Raw genomic sequence first — 24,092 nt, 5'->3', positions numbered from 1 at the left:
CCGCCTGCCTCTGCCTCCCGAGTGCTGGGATTAAAGGCGTGCGCCACCATCGCCCGGCTCAGCTTAGGTTATTCTTGAACCCTATGCAGCCCAGGTTAGCCTTGAACCTTAAATCTTATAGCCTGAGTGCTGAGATTCCCAGGCTTTTGTCATTATACCCAGCTCTGACCAAAACTTCTAAAAAAACAAAACTTTTTTGGAATATCATGACTTCACAGATTAAGTTCACAAAGTTCTTATCCCATCTGTTGGACTATTATCAATTGCGTTTGCAGCTTTATTGGGATAAAGACAAAGGAAGTACAAATTTCAAGTCCTTTGAGAAGTTGATTGTTGTGTGTTGTATTTTTGAAAGCCGTACTAATGTGTGGATACTAATCTGTACTGACATTTGTTACATGAGGCAATTATAATTTGGTGGCTAAGTTAGTTCCATTTTTTTATCTTTAGTAATTAATATAGCTGGACTGTTATTTTTGAGTAATTCTATATTTGCCATTATTATATGTTAAATGTAGTGGGTACTTTCTTATTGAATGAACTACTTACCATCCTAGGCCAAAGTTTCTTTATCCAAAATGAGGACTTTCAGTTACTTGTTTAAATAATTATTGTGATTTTAATGTAATAACAGGAATGTGAACACTGACTTGGAATGCTTTAGAAAAATGCTGTTGGATGATTGAAAGAATAAGAAGGATTTTCTTTACTTGACAGCTATAAACAAATATTAGAGCTACTCCAGAGGAAGCCGATGAGAAGCATTTTCACTTAGCAATAGTAAGAAAAGTGTTTTAGAGCTAGAAGGAACTTAAAGAATAGTCTTTGCAGTACCCAATTAGCAGTTTAGATTCTGGTTCATTTATTTCTACTGAGTTAATATGTATGTGTATTTTTTTCTTCTCCCCTCTTTCAGCACTTGTCAAGGCTTAATGACATTATTGGACCCCGATATCCTATCTCCTAATGTGATAGTCACGTCCTACCTGCTAAACTTATTTTGTGAAGGTACTGCCTTTGACACTGGAGTGAATTCCTGCTGTGAACCTTGATTGTTGTAGTTGCTCAGAGCTGTGCCATATTTAAAAGTAGTCACATCACCTCCCTTCCCTTGTTCATGGCTGTATTCTTTTGTTTGTGATAAGGCTTTTTTTTTTTACTTTTTTTTCCCTTTTTTTATTTGAGACAGGGTTTTTTGTGTAACAACTCTGGCTGTCTTGGAACTCACTTTGTAGACCAGATTGGCCTCAAACTCACAAAGATTCACCTGTCTCTGCTTTCCAAATGTTGGAATGAAAGGGATGTACTACCGCTGCCCAGCTGTGATGGGTCTTCTGTGTAACCTATTGTTTATGGAGACAGGATCTCACTGTAGTCCAAGCTGTCCTACAGCTCAGTCTGTCCTCCTGACAGGCCTCTAACTCATGGCAGTCTGCCTCAGCCTTCCAAGTACAGGGATTACATGCATGAGCCATACCCAGATCTTCCTTTTGTTTTCATGTCACATACAGTCAGTCCATTATCCTCTCTTGCTCCCTACTTCACCCTTCCCTTTAGACCAGTGGTTCTCATCCTTCCTAATGTGACCCTTTAATACAGTTCCTCATGTTGTGGTGACTGCCAATCATAAAATAATTTTGCTCTTGTCATGAATCGTAATGTAAACACCTGATATGCAGGATGTCTGATATGTGGCCCCCGAAGGGGTCCCGGCCCACTGGTCGAGACCACTACTTTAGACCTTTTCCTTCCCTCTCGTTGTCCCTTTGTGCATGTGTGCATTTCTAAATTTAAATTTATTTTTTATTTTTTTAGACAGGGTTTCTCCATGTAGTTCTGGCTGTCCTAAAACTCACTTGGTAGACCAGGCTGGCCTTGAACTTACAAAAATCCACCTATCTCTGCCTCCCGCAGGTTGCGATTAAAGGTATGCACCACCACCAACACCAGCCTATAATTTAAATATAGATTTCTGAGAGAACATGCAAAATTGGTCTTTCTGATCCTGCTTATTTACTTATAATAATGACCTCCAGATTCCATTAATTTTCGTGAAAATGTAATTGGTTCTTCTTTCTAGCTCACTAAAACTCCATACTTTCTATCCATTCTTCTGTTGATAGACATCTAGGCTAATTTTATATCTTGGCTATTGTGAGTGGTTTAGCAAAAAAGCATGACTGTGCAAGTATCTGCTGGTGTACTTATAATTCTTTGGATGTGTGGTGTAGTTATCTCCATACCGATTTTTGTAGGGGTTGCAGCAACTCTCATACCCACTAGTACTGACTAGATATGATGCCTGTTTCCGCACACACTCACTAATGTTTGTTGTTTTTTTTTGACGTTAGCCATTCTGATGGGGGTGTGATGGAATGTCAAGGCGGTTTTCATTTGCATTTCTTTGGTGGCTAAAAATGTTGAGCACTTTAAAATATTTATTGTTCATTTCTATTTACTCCTTTGAGAACTGGCTAGTTCACTCATTAGGCTATCATTTAGTGATTGGGTATTTGTGTTTTTAAGTTTTTTAATGCTTTATATATTCTAAGTATTAATCACTTGCCAAATGTACAGTTTGCTGTAGTTGGACTTTCTTATCCCGCCAGCTCACAAATAACTACGTGGAGACTTACTATTTATTATGAAAGCTTGGCCTTTAGCTTAGATTTGACCCAACTTAAATTAACCTGTTTCTATTCATCTGCATTCTGTTATGTGACTTTTTACCTCTCCTTAATTTTGTATGTCCCATTCCGTTTTAGTCTCTTTTTCCTCCTCTAGTTCTCCCCTGCAAGTTCCGCCTATCCTGCCTACCTATTGGCTGTTTGACTATTTGTTACACCAATAACAGCAATACATCTTCACAGTGTATAAGTATCCCACAACAGTTTGCATTTTTCCCCAGCAAATTCTGTAACTCCTGTACCCTAAGCTGAAGACCAAACCCAGGATCTTTCACTTGTTAGGCTAAATCCCAGACAACCAAACTCTTTAATTTTCTTGGTTTAAAATTTTTGAAAGTTCTTGCTTCATATTTACTTTGTTGTTGGAAGCAAAGAATTGCTATAAGAATTTAATGCCACTTATTAATTAAGAAACTGCATATTTAGCTGTGTGAGTTTGAGGCCAGCCTGGTTTACAGAGCTAGTTCCAGGACAGCCAGGGCTACACAGACAAACTCTGTCTCAGAAACAAAAACAATGCATATTTAGATTTGAACAGGTTTTAAAATCTTTAGACATGAGTATGTGAGACAAACGAGTCAGTTTGTAGTTAGATTTCACTCTCAAAAAAACGATTTGGTATTTGTTATGCATAATAGAATTTTTTGTTTGTTTGTTTTCGAAACAGGGTTTCTCTGTAGCTTTGGAGCCTGTCCTGGAACTAGCTCTGTAGACCAGGCTGGCCTCGAACTCACAAGAGATCTGCCTGCCTCTGGGGTTAAAGGTATGTACCACCACCGCCCAGCACAAAATAGAATAAATTTATAGTCTTGTATTAGTAAAACCCTTGTTAGCCTTCTTTTCTGCAGTTGGATTAATATTAAAATCATTGTTTTCCAGGTTCTCTGAAACATCTAATAGCTAAGAGTAATATAATATCTCCACTATACTTTTTTTTTTCTTGAGACGGTTTCTCTGTGTAGTTCTGACTGTCCTGGAATTTACTCTTGTAGACCAGGCTAACAGCGAACTCACAGAGCTCTGTCTCCTGAGTGCTGGCTTTAAAGGTGTGTGCCATCATGCCAGAGTTCCACTGTACTTGTAAAAAAGTATTCGTCCTCCAACTAAACCTGTATCTAATCTGCTGCAGTTTCCAAGGGAAGCTTTTAATGTGTTTGTTTACTTAACATTTAAAAAGATAATTCTCCTTCAAATAAGACACTTAAACAAAAGGCAATGTTTTATTTTGACCAGAAGTTAGTTTTTTTATTTAGTTCAATCTACTTTCTCTCCCAATTTTAACAAATACTGTTATTTCCTAGTGACTTTTCTCTTTCTCTCTTTTAAGGTTTACAGTCAAGATGGTACATGCTGAAGCCTTTTCTCGTCCATTGAGTCGGAACGAAGTTGTTGGTTTAATTTTCCGTTTAACAATATTTGGTGCAGTAACATACTTTACTATCAAATGGATGGTAGATGCAATCGACCCAACCAGAAAGCAGAAAGTAGAAGCACAGAAACAGGTACAGTTGATGGCAGGGTATGAAGGTCATGTCTCCTGTTAGCAAATATTTTTACCCAAGCTAAGATTATAAATATAAAACTTGTCTAAAAATTCATTAATATATCTTTTTAATATTAATCCTAAAAGTCTTTTTTACTCTGTAAGTAAACATCAAAAAGAAAAATGATGAATGAAAATATAGGGGTTTGTTTTGTTTTTGTCTGCATTCCTTTTTTCTTCTTCTCTCCTTTTATTGAAAGTAGTTTTTGTTTTTCCCTCACATAATAAATCCTGATTACAGTTTTCCCTCTCTCTACTGCCAGTTCCTTCCCACCTTTTCTCCTGTCTGGATCCTCTCCCTTTCTCTTTCATTAGAAAACAAACAGGCTTCCAAGGGATCACAATAAAATAAAATAGGATATAAAACAAAAACTAACACACTGAAATTGGACAAAACAAACAGAAGGAAAAGAGTCCAAGAGAAGACACAAGAATTAGAGACCAACTTGTTCACACACTCAGGAATCCCATAAAACGTTAAACTGGACGCTATAATAATATATATGCAGAGGACCTGGTGCAGACCTGTGCAGGCCTCAGTCTCTGAGTTCATACAAGTTGTTATCTTGTGGCTTTAGAGCAGCAGTTCTCAATCTATGGGTTACAACCCAAGTACAAATGACTCTCACAGGGGTCGCTTATCAGAAATCCTGCATATCAGATATTTACATCACAGTTAATAACAATACTCAGCAATAGGAAGATTGAGAACTGCTGATTTAGTTTTCTTAGTGTCCTCTGTCTCTTCCCTGGGGTTTCCTGATCCCTGAGGGGAGGGATTTGTTGGAGACACCCATTTAGTGCTGAGTGTTCAAGTCTGTCTGTGGGTCTCTGTATTTGTTCCCATCTGCTGCAGGAACAAAGCAGTGTGTTGTTAGGAGTCATTTTATTGTAAGGTGTCTTTGTTTGTTTTTGAAGAACAGTAGTATTAATTTTTAGTCTAAGTCCCTGGGCTACCTAATATCAAGTTCTTGGTCACCCAAGCCCCCAGCAGTGTTCAGTGTGACTTCCGTCTTATGGAGTGAGCCTTAAGTCAGATCAGATATTGGTTAGTTACTCCCACAAGATTTTTGCCACTATGACCCTAGCTTTAGGGCCCAGAATATCTTGCATAGAGGATACCATTGTAGATCATGGTTTTGGTTGGGTTGGTGTTTATGTTCCACATTTGGTAGATGCTGAGTACCTTCCTGTACCAGAGATGCTAGAATGTAGAGATGAAGGCTCTGTGTAGTCACCAGCCTGACCTCTCCATGGTCAATGAGTTATGTAAGCTTTGTCTTCAGCAATGGAACCTTTCTGTCAGTTTGTGGAGAACAACCTGTAGTCTTGGCAACAGCGTGGGTTTAGGGATTCCCATGGGACCCCTTTGGCCAACTACTCTGTTAGATGTAACCCAATCCTGATTTGGAAGCTTCATTTGTAGCAAGAGATGTTTAATTGGGGCTCCCCCTCCCATTATTTGGTGATTTCATTTAGATCACTTTCATATATATATATATATATATGTGTGTGTGTGTGTGTGTGTGTGTGTGTGTGTATGTATGTATGTATATATATATAATTTTTATTTATTTTTTTTAATTTTTTTTTAGTAAGTTTCTACTGTACTAGGTTTTAATGCTGTCCCTCAGATGACCCTTAATTTTAGCTGTCACTCCAAATCCAGCATCACTATCTAGTCTATTTCCTGATTTTAGGGAGATCTATCTGTTCCACCAGTCCTTTACTCTTTACCTAACCTCTGTGGTTCTGTGGTTTGTAGCTTATTTATCATTGACTTAATAGCTAATGTCCACATATAAGTGATTATATTATATTTGTCTTTCTGGGTCTTGGATATCTCAGGATGATTTTTTTAAAGCTGTATTCATTTGCCGGAAAATTGCATGATTTCTTTCTTTATTCCTTCCTTCCTTCCTTCCTGTTTTTAATACTTAAAGTTTGAAATTAAGGATCCAGTATAGTTGAGCTCTTGTGAGAATCTTCTTTTGGGTACAATATAGGGGTTGTTTTGTTGTTTGAATTTTTCAAGACATGCATCCTGTTTGATCTGGAACTCACTGTGTAAACCATGCTGGCCTGGAACTCATAGAGATCCTTCTTCCTCCCAAATGCTGATATTAAAGCTATGTGCCAACATGCTTGGGTGCTATGTTGCCAAATTAATTTGAAAAAAAAATTAATTTGATTGTGTACCTTAATGTAACAGTGTAACTCTTCCCCATCCCTCCTCTCCCTCACACACCCTCAAATCATGGAAATCAGTGTAACTCTCAGGTCAGGATTTGGTAAATTTTTATCATTTTATCATTTTTTAGTAACAGGGTTTTCATTTCATTATATTTTTTTGAAGATTTTTGTGTAAATGGATATTACATGAATATAGGTTCCTATGGTAGTTAGAAGAGTGTGGCAGATTCCCCAGAACTACTGTTAGATTATATATATATATATATATATATATATATATATATATAGTAATAACTGCTATGTTATTGTAAATAACTGTAAGAAAAACAAAACAAAATATACTTGTCTCTGATAATATCAGTTGTAGTATAGTATAAGCAGTTCATGTTAGTTGTGTAGTGATCAGTGAAAACACACTGGTTTTTAGAGAAAGGGACATCAGTGATTTAGGTGACTGAGTATGACTTCATAGAGAGCTTGGTTACAAGGCTAGGCAAGGAAAAGGTTAAATAGAAAGCACATGAACCCAGTCCTAAGGCAGATAGGACTGACAGGGCCAGAGAAGAAATACCGAGGAGCCTAGTTAGGTTGGAGGAGAGACTTTCTGTAGTTGACTAGTTGGACCTGCAGGGGAAGGTAAGGACTGTATACAATCAGGGAGCATAGCTGTAATCTTTTTTCTTCATTCCCTTTCTTTTTGGTGAGTGAATTAAAGCTTTAAGCAAAACACAGAGCATTTAAGAAGTCCATCATCAACTGAAAGGAAGCCATGCATTTTACTTCTAGGATTATTCTGTTACCATAGTAACAATATCACAGTGAAAAACATGATGGAATTTGCTTGACTAAGGGCTATGGCTTTTCTTCATTCCCTCTACTTTCCTCCATATATTCCTGGCTAACTCTGCAAATAACGCAATTGACCAATTAAAGATGTGTATAGGCAATGGTAAACCTTTAACTATATTAAATATGTATTAATTGCTAGATAATATGCAATGCAGTTCTTTTAGGATGATTCACCTTAGAGTAGTGTGTAAGAAGAATTGGAAGTAGGAGAGCTTAGAAACAAGAACTTTTATACAGAAGTCCTGGCAAAGAGCTAGAATAAGAAATTGGGGTGGTAGTGGTGCATGCCCTTAATCCCAGCAGTTGGGAGGCAGAAGCAAGTGGACTCTTGAGTTTGAGGTCAGCCTGGTCTACAGAGTGAGCTCCAGGACAGTCAGGGCTGCACAGAGAAACCCTGTCTCAAGAAAACAAGCAAAACAAAAAGAGTGGTGATTTGAATGGGAATGTAGATATTCTACCTCTCAGCTACCATTGAGGTGGTGATTTGAATGAGAATGGCCTCCATATACTCACATGTTTGAATACTTGTTCCCCATTGGTGGGACAGTTAGGGAAGGATTAAGAAGTGTGTCCTTGTTGGAGGAGGTGCTTCACTGCTTTGTGTATTAATACGTAAGCTCCCAGTTGTTCTTGCCATCATGCCTTGGTTTATCATCATGATAAATCATACCTCTGAGATCATTCTGAGTTCATCCATTTACTGTGTTTTGGCATGTTTAGTACAATTAGAAAATGTTCACCATTGTTTTAATTTTTATCTGAAAATTTGGCATTGCTAGAACTATTTCAAGCTATTTTACCTTTCTTCACGATTATACTTATATGTTATTTTAAGATATTTTTATTGTCATTAGTTGCTCGGATCTTTGTTGTTAAAAGGACAGCATCTCAAAACAATTTAAAAGTACATAATATGGAGCTGGAGAGATGACTCAGCGGTTAAGATCATGCTGTTCTTCTAAAGGTCCTGAGTTCAAATCTCAGCAACCAACCCAGTGGCTCATAACCGTCTAACGTGGGATCTGATGCTCTCTTCTAGCATAAAGTCATACATGCAGATAGAACATTCATACATAAAATAAATCTTAAAAAAATTAAAGTGCATATGTTCAAACACTCGATAAGTTCAAGGAAGTTGGATATCCATTTCAGGTACTTTATTAGCTTAAGGAAATAAGTTCAATTGTCTGTTGTTTGGTATTAATTCATTGGACTTTTATATTGACAACTTACCTGTAACCACCATACTCCTACTGGGAAAGAAAATCAACTACCCTGAGGTCTTTTGGGAGCCAAGAGAGATTGAACTTATCTCTCAATCATATGTTCTCTCTCTCTCTCTCTCTCTCTCTCTCTCTCTCTCTCTCTCACACACACACACACACACACACACACACACACACACACACACACACACCCCTTTTGAGACTGGTCTCGTGTAGCCCAGGATGATCTTGAACTTGCTTGGTAGCAGAGGATATTCTTAGGCCCATCTGCCTGATCTACGAGTTTACAGTCATTATTGTACCCAGCTCCCAATCCTCAATCTCCCAAGTTCTGAGAGTCTTTTTACCCATGCCTGTCCAGCTTTCATTTCTCAAAAGCTACTTGAATTTTGTTGATTTCAGTAGAGTGGACCCTTAGTTTTTAGTTTTTGGTTTTTTTGAACCCAAAATTCATAAGGGGTCTAGAGTATCTCTGGAAAGTATTATGTTTTCTGTTCATTGCTGTTCATAATTCTTATTTGTTTTAAAGTGTCAGTGTCTAAATATCAAATCAAAGGTTGCTTGTTTTTTTTCTAGGCAGAAAAACTGATGAAGCAAATTGGTGTGAAAAATGTGAAGCTTTCCGAATATGAAATGAGTATTGCTGCTCATCTAGTGGACCCTCTTAATATGCATGTATGTAACTTTAATCTTACTTGTTTATTCTTACTTTTTTTTTGGTTTGGCAGCCTGTGTCAAAGACCTGGAAGAACATGACTAATTTCAGTGAATCCCTAAGAGAGGTCAAGAGCAACTCAGCATGTTGCACACACAGATGTGATTCATGCATGAGATAGACAAAGACAGAGTAACAATAGCTAAAAGGAGTGGAACCGACCCTGGAGAAAGCCAGGCCCACTTTTCTAAGAGTGTTTTCCAGTGCTAACACAAGACCATGTCCATTATTGTATTAAGCTGTGGCTACATGTGCTGTGTCACCACCAGAAAGGTTACTGGAGACATAACCCTGTGTTTTTATTGGGGTCTGTTCATATAGACTCCTTTTCCATATGTGTATCAAAATTCTGTACTCCTACAAGGAAAAGAGGTATTCCCTATAAACCATATTGTTAATGCAGTTTGGGAGCACTGAGCTGTTTTTATCAAGGAATGATAAAAAAAATTTCCCCAAATATGTTTCCCGGTAGTAGCCAAGGATCATCTTGTTAAGGATACTGTCTCAAGCCTGCTGTGTTAACTCTGCACACAAGGTTTAATGAAACGAGTGTAGTATATGAGACGTCTTTAATCATGTGGTCTTATATTGTAGTTTAGTTTAGATTTCCTTTTTTTTTTTTTTAAATGGTAAACAACATAGGATCCTGAACACCAGGTTCCAAGAGCTCAGGGCCTCTGCAGATGATTTCTTGTTTCAGATCCCTCATGTATTGTCCTCAAAGACAATAGATAATAGTATTTCTTTACCTACTTGGTAAATTTTTTGAGGATCAGATTACTATAATTATAAATTCCAGGTTACTGTATAAATATAAAAACAGATATACAAAATATTCTTATCTAACATATTAATGCTATGTTGGTATAGATATAGAATGAAATAATGATAGCTGCATCTCTAAGTCTAGAAAATAAATCTGTCTTTTAATATATGTATAGGCAGAGATATATTCATACCCTAGAATTAAGCCCCTACTTTATTTTTACTTAGGAATTTACAGTATCAATATTTTGTGGGGAGAGGGAGCAATTGTATCTTATCTTTTTCTGAACAAGGATGTACTAATAGACAGTGTTTTGTTTTGATTACAACTATCACTCTTCATATTGGTTTACTGATTTGTCCCCCTGTCCCAAGTTTAAAGAGAGTAAATACATTGTAAAGTATTGTCTCTGACTTGATCACTTACTGCGCTAGCTAGAGTGAGAGCTAGGTTGACTTTTCCCTTTATGTGTGTGTGTGTGTGTGTGTGTGTGTGTGTGTGTGTGTGTGCGCGGGGGGGGGGTGCTTAGAGCCTCACAAATGTTAGTAAGAGTTCTAACCACACCTATAATCCAATCCGCTTCCCTGCCGCCCCAGCTCCCGGCTGCCTGGCTAGCTTATGCCCCAAAATAATTACACGGAAACTATTTTAAACACTGCCTGGCCCATTAGTTCCAGCCTCTTATTGGCTAGCTCTTACATATTGATCTAACCCATTTCTAATAATCTGTGTAGCCCACGAGGTGGCTTACCAGGGAAGATCTTAACCTGCGGCTGTGTAGGGTGGGAGAATCATGGCGACTGCCTGACTCAGTTTCTTCCTCCCAGCATTCTGTTCTGTCTACTCCCCCTACCTAATTTTCTGTCCTATCAGGCCAAGCAGTTTTCTTTATTAATTAACCAATGAAAGCAACAGATAGATACAAGACCCACCTCCATCAGACCTCCGTATAATTTATTTGGGTTTTACATTTTTATGTATTTTTTCATCTGCATTAGTGTTTTCCTTGCCTGTATTTCTGTAAGTCACTTGCTTGCCTAGTGCTTGTAGAGACCAGAAGGCGTTAGATCCCCTGGAACTGGAGTTACAGACAGCTGTGAACTGCCATGTGGGTTCTGGGACTCAAACCTGGGTCCCCTTTAAGATTAGCCAGTGCTCTAAACATCTGAGCCATCTCTGCAGCATATCTCCCCCACCCCCGTTTATTTTTAAAAGTCGAGTATAGAAGATTTTAAGATTTTTCATTTTTCTTCTTTCTTCCCCTTCCCCCCCTCAAGACAGGGTTTCTTTGTGTAGAACTTGACTGACCTGGAACTCAATCTGTAGACTAGACTAGCTTCAGACTCAGAGATCTACCTGCTTCTGCTTCCCAAGTGCTGGGATTAATGCCTTAGAAGATTTTTCTATACTATTTCAAAAATACATATACACCTACTTATGACTTACTAAGATTCTTCCTATTTTTGACAGTTTTGTTTACTTATTTTTGTATGTGTGTGTATATGGTGTGAGTTCATGTGCATATAAGTCTTTGCATGTGGGGCTGGAGAGATGGCTCAGAGGTTAAGAGTACTGGCTGCTCTTCCAGAGGTCCTGAGTTCAATTCCCAGCAACCACATGGTGGCTCACAACCATCTGTACTGAGATCTGGCGCCCTGCTCTGGCGTGCGGGCATATATCGAGGCAGAATGTTGTATACATAATAAATAAATAAATATTGAAAAAAAAGTCTTTGCATGTATATGCGAATGTGAATGAATATAAAGGTATGTGTGTATACATGGATGTGTATACAGCTTGACATCAGGTGGCTTTAATCACTTTCTGCTTTACTAATTGAGACAAGGGTATTTTGCTAGATCCAATGCTAGATCTGACTATGTCTGTTTAGCCAGCTTTTCCCCAGAAGCCTCTGCCTCCTAACTGCTAGGATTACAGGTGGCTGCTATGCCACCTGCCTTTATGTGGATTCTAGGGACTTGAATTCCTGTTCTCATGCTTGTAGGGCAAGTATTTTTTTTTCTTGTCATCTTCCCCAGCTCTACCGTTGTACTTTTCATAATAAAAACTGCAAGTTCAATTTGGTGGGTATACATCTTATTTCTAAAACTAATTCCTGTTTTATTTCACAATGAATGTAATTATGATTACATTCACAGTGAATTCTTCCCTGGTAGACAGTGCTAAATTATTTTAAGTTTGTTCTTCAGCCTCTTTCTTTTGGGGTGGAGGGTGTTTCGAGACATGTTCGGTCCCAGCTGTCCTGGAGCTCACTTACGTATACCAGGCTGACCTCTCTCTCCTGAGTTCTGAGATTAAAGGTGTCATCACCATTGCCTGTCTGTTCTCAGTTTTGTTTTTTTGTTTTAATATCAGAGTGTTTCTTTCTCATGAGTGGAACGAGTTTACCTTATTCAATCCTTACAAGTTTTGCATGTGTGTGCTTTTTGTTTTCCTCTTGCTAGAATCGTAATTGTTGGAATTGCTAGAATAGTTTCTTGTATTCTAGGCAAGGTCTCCTACTCTTCAGTAATGCTCCCAACCTTGTGTTTTTTTCAGTAATAAGAAATTACTAAATTCTTTTTTTTCAGCATCATAGAGTTTACTTCTGTGAAAAGTTTTTTTTATTCATTTTTATCTACAGCTTTAGCTTTTTATTCTCATGTATTATTAAATTATAAAATACTTTGTCATTGGGAGGCGTGTGAGTGTGTGGAGGGGCGTGTGTGTGCTTACATGTATATAAGTTGTGAAATTCACGTTGACTTTAACGTTGACTTTTGCCAGGTTACTTGGAGTGATATAGCAGGTTTAGATGATGTCATTACAGATCTGAAAGACACAGTCATCTTACCTATCAAAAAGAAGCATTTGTTTGAGAATTCCAGACTTCTGCAGCCTCCAAAAGGTATGGTTAGTATATGTATTTGCCTAAGCATTAAGAAGCTAGAAATCATTGTGAATTTTTGTCTTAAGGGAATGTTTTCCATGAAATCAGATTCTTAGTAAAATGCTGAGAAGTTTTATAAAGAATTTAAAAATATTCACTCATTCTTTCACTTCTAGAATTTTGGTGAATTCTACTTTATATAATATAAGTGTATAATAATTCCTTTATTTGAAATGCTTGTCTACTAGATGTAAGTAAATTGAAATTTGAGAAATTAAATCTAAAATAATTTCAAAAATCAAAATTTTCTTTTGGTTTTGTTTTCAAGCAAAGCCAGCATCTTGTTGGTTCACAATTCTAGTGATTTTATTTTTTTCTTTTAGTGATCTGTTTTTAGATGATAGTGCTTCTTATAGCATTTGCAAGATGAGCTGGAAATACTGGCCTTTATATTGAGATTAAATACTCTGAGGCAGTGTCTTCATTTGTACTTTCACTTTGGGAACTGCATCTGACTACATCTTCAGATCCTTCTATTTTTATTCATGCAAACTTTAATTACACTTAAGCTTTGTTAAAGGTAATTCAAATAATTCAAGATAACGTTCAGAAGGAAAAGTTGAATTAAACGTGGTGACTCATGCTTGTTCTTACAGCACTTAGGAGGTTGAAACAGGAGAATTTTGAAGTCAAGGCTAGACTGGGCTACAGAGCTAGACACAGTCAGAAAAACTAAAGCAGAAATTTAAGTTAGCCACTAATAAGGTATTATATTTGTCACTACTGAAGGATATCTCAAATTTGGATTTGTTTGTTTGTACATGTTATTTCTTAACCTAAATCCTTTAGTTGCTTGTAACATTTAACCATGCAAAGTCTTCATTAAAAAAAGGCCATCTTAGCTGATCCTATGTAAGTTTAGCTAGATGTGGTAATACATGCCTATAATCCCAGCATCAGAAAGAGGCTGTTTAGGGGGAAAGGCACAGAGATTAATCTTCAGAAAGCGGTGTGAATTTTTAAGCTTTTATAAAACAAAACATCTTTTGATTTGTTGCATCTTTTTTGGAGGTATCATATTAGTTCAGGAAATCTGAAAAGTTTGCACAATGTCTCATTAGCGTACAGAACTGTTTATTACCCCTCATATAGTCAATACCGTGGGGACTACTTGAGTAAAGAGTGGAGAAGTACTACTTTGAATGGCCTTGTGAGATTCACTGCCAGTGTGAGGAGACCATTTGAGTTTTGTGAAATAGCATCCATACAGGAATGGAGAGTAAGGCATGTAATGGATAATTCCAGGATAGCTCCCCAATACTATAAGACTATAATACTGTAAGACTTAGGACCCTGGTCATGTAATGAGACATTGACATCTCCTCACATGCCCTTGTCATAGCTCCATCTACCAGAGGATTATGACTCTTAAGCTTTTATTACACACTTAATCCTTAGACATTAATAGCTGCGTATTAAGAATACTAATTGTAATCCGTGATGAGAAATAATTGGAAAACTTTAATCTGCTAAGGATTATACAGCTATACCACAGGGCTAAAATTTTCAAAGTGATAAATGAATGCTTTGAAGCAAGTCAGATTCTTAAAAGTACTGTGTATATTTGTGAAGTGATGGTGTAGCTGGAAGTGTATAAAATATAGTGGCTTTTATGTCAAAAAGCTTGCTGCTAGTTAGATTTGCATTCCACATTAAAATGTAATCCTAAATGTATTTTCAGCTTTAAATGAAATGACATTACATTACTAGTCTCTATTGTTATATGTGGTTACCCCACAAAACAGTGTTAGTAGATATTTTAAGCACCTACATGACTTAATTAAAAATTACAAAGAACCAGGCATGGTGATATGTCGTGCCTGAAGTTTCAGGACTCTAGAGGGTGAATATGAGACCAGCTTGCGCTACGTGTGTGCATAGCAAGACCTTTAAAAGGAAGAGATTGCTTGAAAATATTAACAATCACTGATGACAAAGATTTAAAATTTTTAAATAGGCTTTTTGATAGCTTAGTTTAAAATGATTAAACTTGGGTTGGTAGATATTCCAACTTTAGTCTTAAAAATTGAAAACCAGGGCTGGAGAGATGGCTCAGAGGTTAAGAGCACTGGGTGCTCTTCCAGAGGTCCTGAGTTCAATTTCCAGCAACCACATGGTGGCTTACAACCATCTGTACTGAGATCTGGCGCCCTCCTCTGGTGTGCGGGCATACATGGAGGCAGAATGTTGTATACATAATAAATAAATCTTTAAAAAAAAATGAAAACCAGTGGGAAAAAAAATCTATGTATACTTAAGGAAAAGTTTGAGCGTTATTTTTAAGTAGGAAAAAAATGGTTAAGTTTTTGGAAATAAGTTCATATTTTTTCCTTTGTGTGTTTGGGGGGAGGTGTTTGAGACGGGTTTCTGTGTAGCCCTAGCTGCCCTGGAACTCATTCTGTAGATCATGTTGGCCTCCAATTCAGAGATCCACCTGCCTCTACCTCCTAAGTACTGGGGTAAAAGGTGTATACCACCACTGCCCGGCTTACTTTGAATTTACTTTTGTTATGTTTTGAGACAATATTGGATATTTCCAAAAACCTTCCAGTTTATTCTATCACATACCATCTATAAATATCATTTAAAAGTATTATTGTATGAGGAAAAAATGAGCTTTAAATTAAATATTTAAGACTGGATTATAATTCCAAATCTGTCTTGGATAATTTATAGCTAGGACCATAATATTAGTGATGCTTCAGTAAAAGCTACTTCATTTTAAGTGAGAAACAGTAATGATTGCCTTTTTAAGCTTTTGCTTAACCTGTTAAGATCTTTTAATATGTTAAAGTATTAACCACCCTATTTTGTATTTAGGGTCAGATTGCTGTCAGTTAAAGATTATAGAGGATAACATAGTTTTATCCTTTGGAAATTAGAATGATACTACTGATAATGCCTTTTTAGAGAAGATGATTGATTATCTTGGAAAAGACTGATGTCCTTTTTACGAAGACACAAGTCTTTGATAATGGTAAAATGTGTTTACCACAGTCTGTGTGGAAGTTGCCGTTTCCTAGAAGTCATTATCAGGATGTGGTGGTGCTCTCTTCTGGTGAAAGTGGAAGGCCCTAGATGGTTTTATTGGTCAGCCAATGACAAGTATGAGCTTGTACTTCAAGATAATAGTTTTTAGGATCTTGACGTGGACCTTTGCATGAGAGAAAGAGTGCTATGATGCTGTAATCTCCAAATACCTATCCTTTCTGACACTGAACTCAAGCACAATCCATTCTTTCTAATACCTTTTCTACTCTTAAAAAAGTTTAATAGAGAAATTGAGTAATGAGACCTTTTTTGTGTGAAATTAGTACTATATTTATTACCTTGTAAACTAAAGAAAACCTCTTATTTTCTTAAGGGTAATAATGAAATATTGTTGATTTCCAGGTGTTCTTCTGTATGGACCTCCAGGCTGTGGGAAAACGTTAATTGCCAAAGCTACAGCCAAAGAAGCAGGCTGTCGATTTATTAACCTTCAGCCTTCAACACTGACTGATAAGTGGTACGGAGAATCTCAGAAACTGGCTGCTGCTGTTTTCTCCCTTGCCATAAAGCTACAGCCTTCCATCATATTCATAGATGAAATAGGTATGCTGCTTTCTATGTGAGTGTCTTAAGTCATTTTAGAGGCACTACGAGAGCCAGATTTAATTTTAGTATTTACCTACATCCACGGTAAACCAAAAGATTTGTTTTTGTTTTTTTTTTTTAAAGATTTATTTATTATGTACATAGTGTTTGCTTGCATGTTTGCCCACAGGCCAGAAGAGGGCATCAGATCTCATTACAGATGGTCGTGAGCCACCATGTGGTTGCTGGGAATTGAACTCAGGACCTCTGGAAGATCAGCCAGTGCTCTTAACCTCTGAGCCATCTCTCCAGAAGCCCACGATTTGGGTTGTTTTTTTTTTTAAGATTTATTTATTCATGTATTTTATGTGTATGAGTGCTTTGTTTTCATACAACCATTACAGATGGTTGTAAGCTATAGTGTGGTTGCTGGGAATTGAACTCAAGACCTCTGAAAGAGCAGTCAATTGCTCTTAACCACTGAGCGATCTTCTAGCTCCAAGATTTGTTCTTTTTAAACAATTTGTATGGGTGAGGATGGCATTGCACACATGCAGAGGTCAGAAGACAGTGTGATAGAGTCGGTTCTTCCACATTTACATAGGACTGGAAGATCAAACTCAGGTCACCACGTTTGTGCAGTCATAGCCTTTACCTCTGAGCCATCTTGCTAGCCTCAAAATATATATTCTAATATTCTGTGTATAATTTCCATGTCTTGAAGTGGACCATAAACTCGTTTACTCCCTTATTTGATCGCTAAATGTCTTTTCTCCATTTCAAATAGTACATATGTTGTAGACATACACTTCTATGAATGTTTTCTCATGCATATGATTATCCATGATAAATATCTAGAAGCTGAACATCCTTTAATTTTGGGGTTGTTGTTCTTGAAAGTGTTACACTAATCTGAGAGAGGTTGAGGTGTATGCCTGCAATCCTAGCACTGGAGATTATAAAAGAATCAAAAATTGAGAATGAAGTTAATTTGGTAGAATGCTTGCCTATTTTGTACCTAAGCTTGGAGTTCAGTCCCAACATCATAAGCATAAACTGGGCTTGTGGCCCACACCTGTGATTCTAGTAGCATTCTGGAAGTAGAGTCAAGAGGATTAAAAGGTGAAGGTCATTTGTATCTATTACATAGTGAGTTTAAGGCCAGCCTGGTCTGTGTGAGACCTGTCACAAAACAAAACAACATGAAGAAGGAAAAAAGAAATTTCCTTCCTCCCTTTCTCCCTCTACCCTCCCTTCCTCTCTCCTTACTTCCTTCTTTCTTCTTCCTTCCCTCCTCCCTTTTTTATTTTTTAATATTTATTTATTATGTATACAATGTTCTTTTTTTCCCATTTGAAGCATTTTTTTTATTGAGAAAAGGAAAAAAAAACAAGTTTCCGCCTCCTCCCAGCCTCCCATTTCCCTCCCTCTTCCCCCACCCTCCTCCCCCTCCATATGATCATTTCATTAGATGCTGAAAAAGCATTCGACAAAATTCAACACCCCTTTATGATAAAGGTCTTGGAGAGATTAGGATACAAGGGTCATACCTAAATATAATAAAAGCTATTTACAGCAAGCCGACAGCTAACATCAAATTAAACGGAGAAAAACTCAAAGCCATCCCACTAAAATCAGGAACACGACAAGGATGTCCACTCTCTCCATACCTCTTCAATATAGTGCTTGAAGTTCTAGCAATAGCAATAAGACTACATAAGGGGATCGAGGGGATTCGTATTGGAAAGGAAGAAGTGAAACTTTCGTTATTTGCAGATGATATGATAGTATACATAAGCGACCCCAAAAACTCTACCAAAGAACTCGTACAGCTGATAAACACCTTTAGTAATGTGGCAGGATACAAGATCAACTCCAAAAAATCAGTTGCCTTCTTATACACTAAGGATAAGGAAGCAGGGCGGGAAATCAGAGAAGCATCACCTTTCACGATAGCCACAAATAGCATAAAATATCTTGGGGTAACTCTGACCAAGGAAGTGAAAGATCTATTTGACAAGAACTTTAAGTCTTTGAAGAAAGAAATTGAAGAGGACACCAGAAAATGGAAGGACCTTCCCTGCTCTTGGATTGGGAGGATCAACATAGTAAAAATGGCAATTCTACCAAAAGCAATATATAGATTCAATGCAATCCCCATCAAAATCCCATCAAAATTCTTCACAGATCTGGAGAAGACAATAATCAACTTTATATGGAAAAACAAAAAACCCAGGATAGCCAAAACAATCTTATACAATAAAGGATTGTCTGGAGGCATTACCATCCCTGACTTCAAACTCTATTACAGAGCTACAGTAGTGAAAACAGCTTGGTATTGGCATAAAAACAGAGAAGTCGACCAATGGAATCGAATAGAAGACCCTGACTTTAACCCACAAACCTACGAGCACCTGATTTTCGATAAAGGAGCTAAAAGTATACAATGGAAAAAAGAGAGCCTCTTCAACAAATTGTGCTGGCAAAACTGGATGTCAATCTGTAGAAGAATGAAAATAGATCCATATCTATCACCATGCACAAAACTCAAGTCCAAATGGATTAAAGACCTCAATATCAGTCTGAACACACTGAACCTGATAGAAGAGAAAGTGGGAAGTACTCTACACCACATGGGCACAGGAGACCACTTCCTACATATAACCCCAGCAGCACAGACATTAAGGGCAACATTGAATAAATGGGACCTCCTGAGACTGAGAAGCTTCTGTAAAGCAAAGGACACTGTCACTAAAACAAAAAGGCAACCCACTGACTGGGAGAAGATCTTCACCAACCCCGCAACTGACAAAGGTCTGATCTCCAAAATATATAAAGAACTCAAGAAACTAGACCGTAAAAGGCACTGAGCTGAACAGAGAATTCTCAACAGAAGAAGTTCAAGTGGCCAAAAGACACTTAAGGTCATGCTCAACTTCCTTAGCGATCAGGGAAATGCAAATCAAGACAACTTTAAGATACCATCTTACACCTGTCAGAATGGCTAAAATCAAAAACACCAATGATACCCTCCCCCCTTTTTAACATGTATTGTGAGATAGGAATTTAATTTCATTCTTTTCCATTTTGATAGTCGACTTAGAAAAAAAAATTCTACTTTTTTATGTCCTGAATTTTAATGGTCTCTAACATTTGTGGCTCATCAGTATTTTCATTCTTGGTAATATATTATTATGAGGATTGTAGAGATGGCCCACTGGTTAAAAGGTCTTGCTCCTCCTTCAGAGGACCTGAGTTTGGTTCCCAGTGTCCATGTCAGATGGCTCACAATTGTCTGTAATTACAGATACAGGGAATCCAGCACTGTCTTGTGGCCTTCATAGGTACCCACACGTGTGACATATACATGAAAAAATACAAGTATGTCTTAAAATTTTTAATCAAACTATCCCTGCCCCACAGGGCTTCTCTATGTAATGAGTTCTCAATGTCCTGGAACTCACTTTGTAGACCAGACTAGCCTTAAACTCACAGAGCTCTATCTGCCACTGCCTACCAGGTGCACCACCACTCCCTAAAATATATTCTTATTTTGTTTAATTATTTGGATTTTTTTACATGTAATTTATCATTGCTGAGTTATGCAATTTTATGTAGTATGATAGACTAAATAAAAGCAGAGACGTTCAGGATTTAGCTTAGTGATAGATTCCTAGCAAATGCAAAGTTATATATATTCAGTTTCCAGTACTAAAAAATAAAACAAAATTAAAACTGGTTAAGAAAAAAAAAGAGCTGGAGTTGGCTTAGCTTTTAAGAGTGGTTGAAGGCCAGATGTAGGGGGCACACCTTTAATCCCAGCCCTCAGGAGGCAGAGGTTGGATCTCTGAGTTCAAGGCCAGCCTTGACTACACAGCAAGTTGGTTTTAGGACAGCCAGGACTACACAGAGATACCCCGTCTCGTAAAGTGGTTACTGATCTCCCAAAGAACCCAGGTTTGGTTCCAAGCAGGCACTTTGAATGTAATTTTAATTCCAAGGGATCTGATAAACTGTTGTCATTGCAGGCACCCCTAGAGTGTCTGTCTGTCTGTCTCTCTCTCTCTTTCTCTCTCTCCTCTCTCTTTCTCTCATTGCAGGCACCCCTAGTCTCTCTTTGTATCTCTCTCTTTGTATCTCTCTCTTTGTATCTTTCTCTCTCTCTCTCTCTCTGTCTCTCTCTCTCTCTTTCTCTCTTTTAAGAATAAGTCTTTTTAAATAAAAACAAAACATGTATAAAGAGAGAAGATGCCTAATATGTTTTTGGTTGTTTACTTGCCTTATGTATCTATTCTTATCAGTTTACTATTTCAACCCATTTTGAGTTTTTGGTGTGTATCTTAATTGAACAAAAAGATTATAGCTGGATTTTTTGTTTGTTTTGTCTTTTTGTTTTCCGAGGCAGGGTTTCTCTGTGTAATAGTCCTGGCTATCCTGGCACTTGCTTTGTAGACCAGACTGGTCTCGAACTCAGTAAGATCCACCTGCCTCTGTCTCCAGTGCCAGGATTAAAAGAGTGCACCACCACCCACTAGCTGGATTTTTTTTAAACTTTAAAACACAACTCCCCTTTAATTGGAAAGTGTCTAGTTTGCATTTATTATGAAAATTAATATAGTCACATTTATTTCCAATTTATAGTCATTATGAAAGCTGGTGTAGTTAGTATTTATTTCTGTTTACCAGTGTGGTAGATCACCTCCTACCCCCTTAGAATTTTCCCTTCCCTTCTACACATTTGAGGCTATTTATTCTTTTTTTTTCTATTGAAACAATTTATAAACCTGCTTATCTTAAAAAAAAAAACCTAAGGTTTCCAGGCATGGTGGCTGAAACTAGTAATCCCAGTACTTAAGCTAAGACTTGATTTGTGTGACTTTAAGGCTGTCTTGGGCCATTGAATGAGACTCTGCTTTTTAAAAAGAAATTATTTATATACCTACACAGACACATACATACACACTCATGCTTAATTACCATCTACAGAACTTCAGTCAAGAGTTCAGATTTTGCCCCCCTTTAAATTGAAGTTGTTAGCTTATTTTTGGACTTAGGTGCTCATTATGTTTTGAATAGAAGTCTGTCAGGTACATGTATGAATTCTAATTAGTCTTAATAAATAAAACCCAGAGTCAGATATTAGGGGATGAAAGCTTAGAGATCAGAGAAGCAGAGATGCCAGCCACTAGAGAGACCTTTTACCTCTATCAGTGCTCAGACTGAAGGGACAATCCTGTCCTCTGACTGTCTCCTCAGACTACAACCTCAGACTGCAACTGTCTTCACGAAACCTCAGATTAAAATGTAGTGACATTTCACTTGTATTTTAGTAAATAAAGCTTGCCTGAAGATCAGAGAGTAAAACAGCTACGCTGGGCAGCTTTACAGACACACCACACTAGTTTGCCATAGAGACCATGTGGTAGTGCTCCATGCCTTTAATCCCATCGCTAGAGAGACTATAAGGCAAGAGGAGACAGCTTGCACACAAGTCTCTGAGATTCCTGAAGACAGGATTGCTATTTTGTAGAGGTAGAGGTAAAAGGTCTCTCTAATGGCTGACCTCTCTGCTTCTCTGATCTCTCAGCTTTTTTAAAAAAAAATATTTATTTATTTATTATGTATACAATATTCTGTTTGTGTGTATGCCTGCAGGCCAGAAGAGGGCACCAGACCTCATTACAGATGGTTGTGAGCCACCATGTGGTTGCTGGGAATTGAACTCAGGACCTTTAGAAGAGCAGGCAATGCTCTTAACCTCTGAGCCATCTCTCCAGCCCTGATCTCTCAGCTTTTACCCCCTAATATCTGTCTCTGGGTTTTCATTAATCGTGCTATATACATGTTTTGCAGATACTTTCCCCAGTCTGTAGCTTTTCTTTGTATCCTCTTAACAGTATTCTTTTGTAGAGAAAACTTTCTAATATCAATAAATCTTTTTAAGAGATTATATACACTTTTGGATGTTATGTAAAAGTTATCACCAAAATTCATGTCACATGTCAGTTTTTCCTATATTGCTAGTTTTGGGTCTAGGAGTCAAACATCAGCTCTTGAGTATGCTAAACAAATGCTCTTTTTCTAGACTGTAGTCCAGTCTTTGTGTATTTGACATGTGGTCATTCTGTTGTTGAAACATGATTTGTCAGATACACATTAACTTCTTTGGGAAATACTTTATTCAAGCTCAGTGTGGTGGTTCATGCCTGTGGTCCTAGCACTTGAGAGGTAAGGATAGGAAGGTCAAGTTCAAGGTTATCTTCAAGTATGCGGCAAGTTCCAGGCCAATCTGGGTTTATGTAAGAGCATGCCTTAGAAACAGGTATGTGTTATCTTTTGTTCTCTTCCCATATTCTTCTTTCCCTTCTTGCTCTTCTGCAATGGGGTCTCTCTGAAAGTCAAGTGATCTTGCTGCCTTAGCTTACTAAGTGCTAGGATTATAGACATGAGCTGTCATACCCTGATTATCCAGTGTTTTTGTTAGTATTTACAGTCTTTTTCTATCTTGTTACTATTCTAAATCATTGTTGTCTTTTTAAAGCAACATATAGTTTCTATTCTATTTATGTTGAATGCTGATTGTTGATGTAGCTGTGTAATGGGACATTGTGGAGTTTTCTTTTTCTTTTTTTCTTTTTCGAGACAGGGTTTCTCTGTGTTGCTTTGGAGCCAGTCCTGGAACTAGCTCTTGTAGACCAGGCTGGCCTCGAACTCACAGATATCCACCTGCCTCTGCCTCCCTAGTCCTGGGATTAAAGGCGTGCGCCACCACCACCCGGTGTTTTCATACTATTTTAAACAGTTACCTTGCAAGCACTGCTTCTTGATAGTGAAGACAATTGAGAAAGGTTACATTAAATGAATTTATAATGTTTGTCTTCAAAAAGTAAGTGACTAGACTTTATCCAGTACAGATGTGAGTGCAGCTTGAATAATAAAAACCCAGAGACAGATATTGAGGTTCAAGCTGAAGATCGGAAAAGCAGAACAACCAAGCCACCAGAGAAGTTTTACCTCTAAGACTGAATGACTGCAGACTGAGATCTGAGTTTGTCTTTTCCCGTTTTATATTCTCCCTTAGTTCTGGGATTAAAGATGTGTGACTCCCTAGTACTGGAATTAAAAGTGTGAACTACCACTACCTGGATCTGTTTCTGCATTGATCTTTTATAGCCCAAGGTGTTCTTGAACTAACAGAGATCCACCTGCCTCTCCCAAATCCTGGGATTAAAGGTGGGTGCCACCATTGCCTCATCTCTGGTAGCTTTTGCTCTCTGATCTTTAGACCAGCTTTATTTATTAAAACTTAAAATATCCCAATATGTTAGTCTGATTCATAGTCCTGTAATAGGAAGTTTTATATAAAATTAGAATTGTTTAAAAACATCCAGGATATATGTATGCAGGGCTATCTTGTCATAGTGATACATAGTTTCTGAAATTAACTTTTTTGTTGTTTTGGTTTCAAAATGGTCTCAAAGATAGGACAGCCCTAGCCGGGCGGTGGTGGCACACGCCTTTAATCCCAGCACTTGGGAGGCAGAGGCAGGCGGATCTCTGTGAGTTCGAGACCAGCCTGGTCTACAG

General features: G+C 37.6%; 1 protein-coding gene across 3 annotated transcripts in view; it reads left to right on the top strand.

Annotated features, from left to right (window-relative positions):
* Atad1 (ATPase family, AAA domain containing 1) overlaps positions 1-24,092 on the top strand; it is a 45,071-nt gene that overhangs the window by 1,441 nt on the left and 19,538 nt on the right. The window contains exons 2-6 of one of the 3 annotated variants that reach the window (XM_005352149.3): positions 917-1,008; positions 4,015-4,189; positions 9,075-9,173; positions 12,767-12,887; positions 16,323-16,523. In XM_005352149.3, the coding sequence (XP_005352206.1) occupies positions 4,028-4,189; positions 9,075-9,173; positions 12,767-12,887; positions 16,323-16,523 (583 nt within the window). In that variant the 5' untranslated portion in view covers positions 917-1,008; positions 4,015-4,027. Of the gene's footprint in view, positions 1-916; positions 1,009-3,432; positions 3,451-4,014; positions 4,190-9,074; positions 9,174-12,766; positions 12,888-16,322; positions 16,524-24,092 lie in introns of those variants that run through there. The other 2 variants (XM_013348084.2, XM_005352150.3) reach the window with 2 other exon arrangements.

The sequence above is a fragment of the Microtus ochrogaster genome, chromosome 8 (genome assembly GCF_000317375.1).
Source record: "Microtus ochrogaster isolate Prairie Vole_2 chromosome 8, MicOch1.0, whole genome shotgun sequence".
In the NCBI taxonomy this organism is placed as follows: domain Eukaryota; kingdom Metazoa; phylum Chordata; class Mammalia; order Rodentia; family Cricetidae; genus Microtus; species Microtus ochrogaster.
Note: the sequence above shows the minus strand (reverse complement) of the source record. Positions and strands in the feature narration are given on the sequence as shown.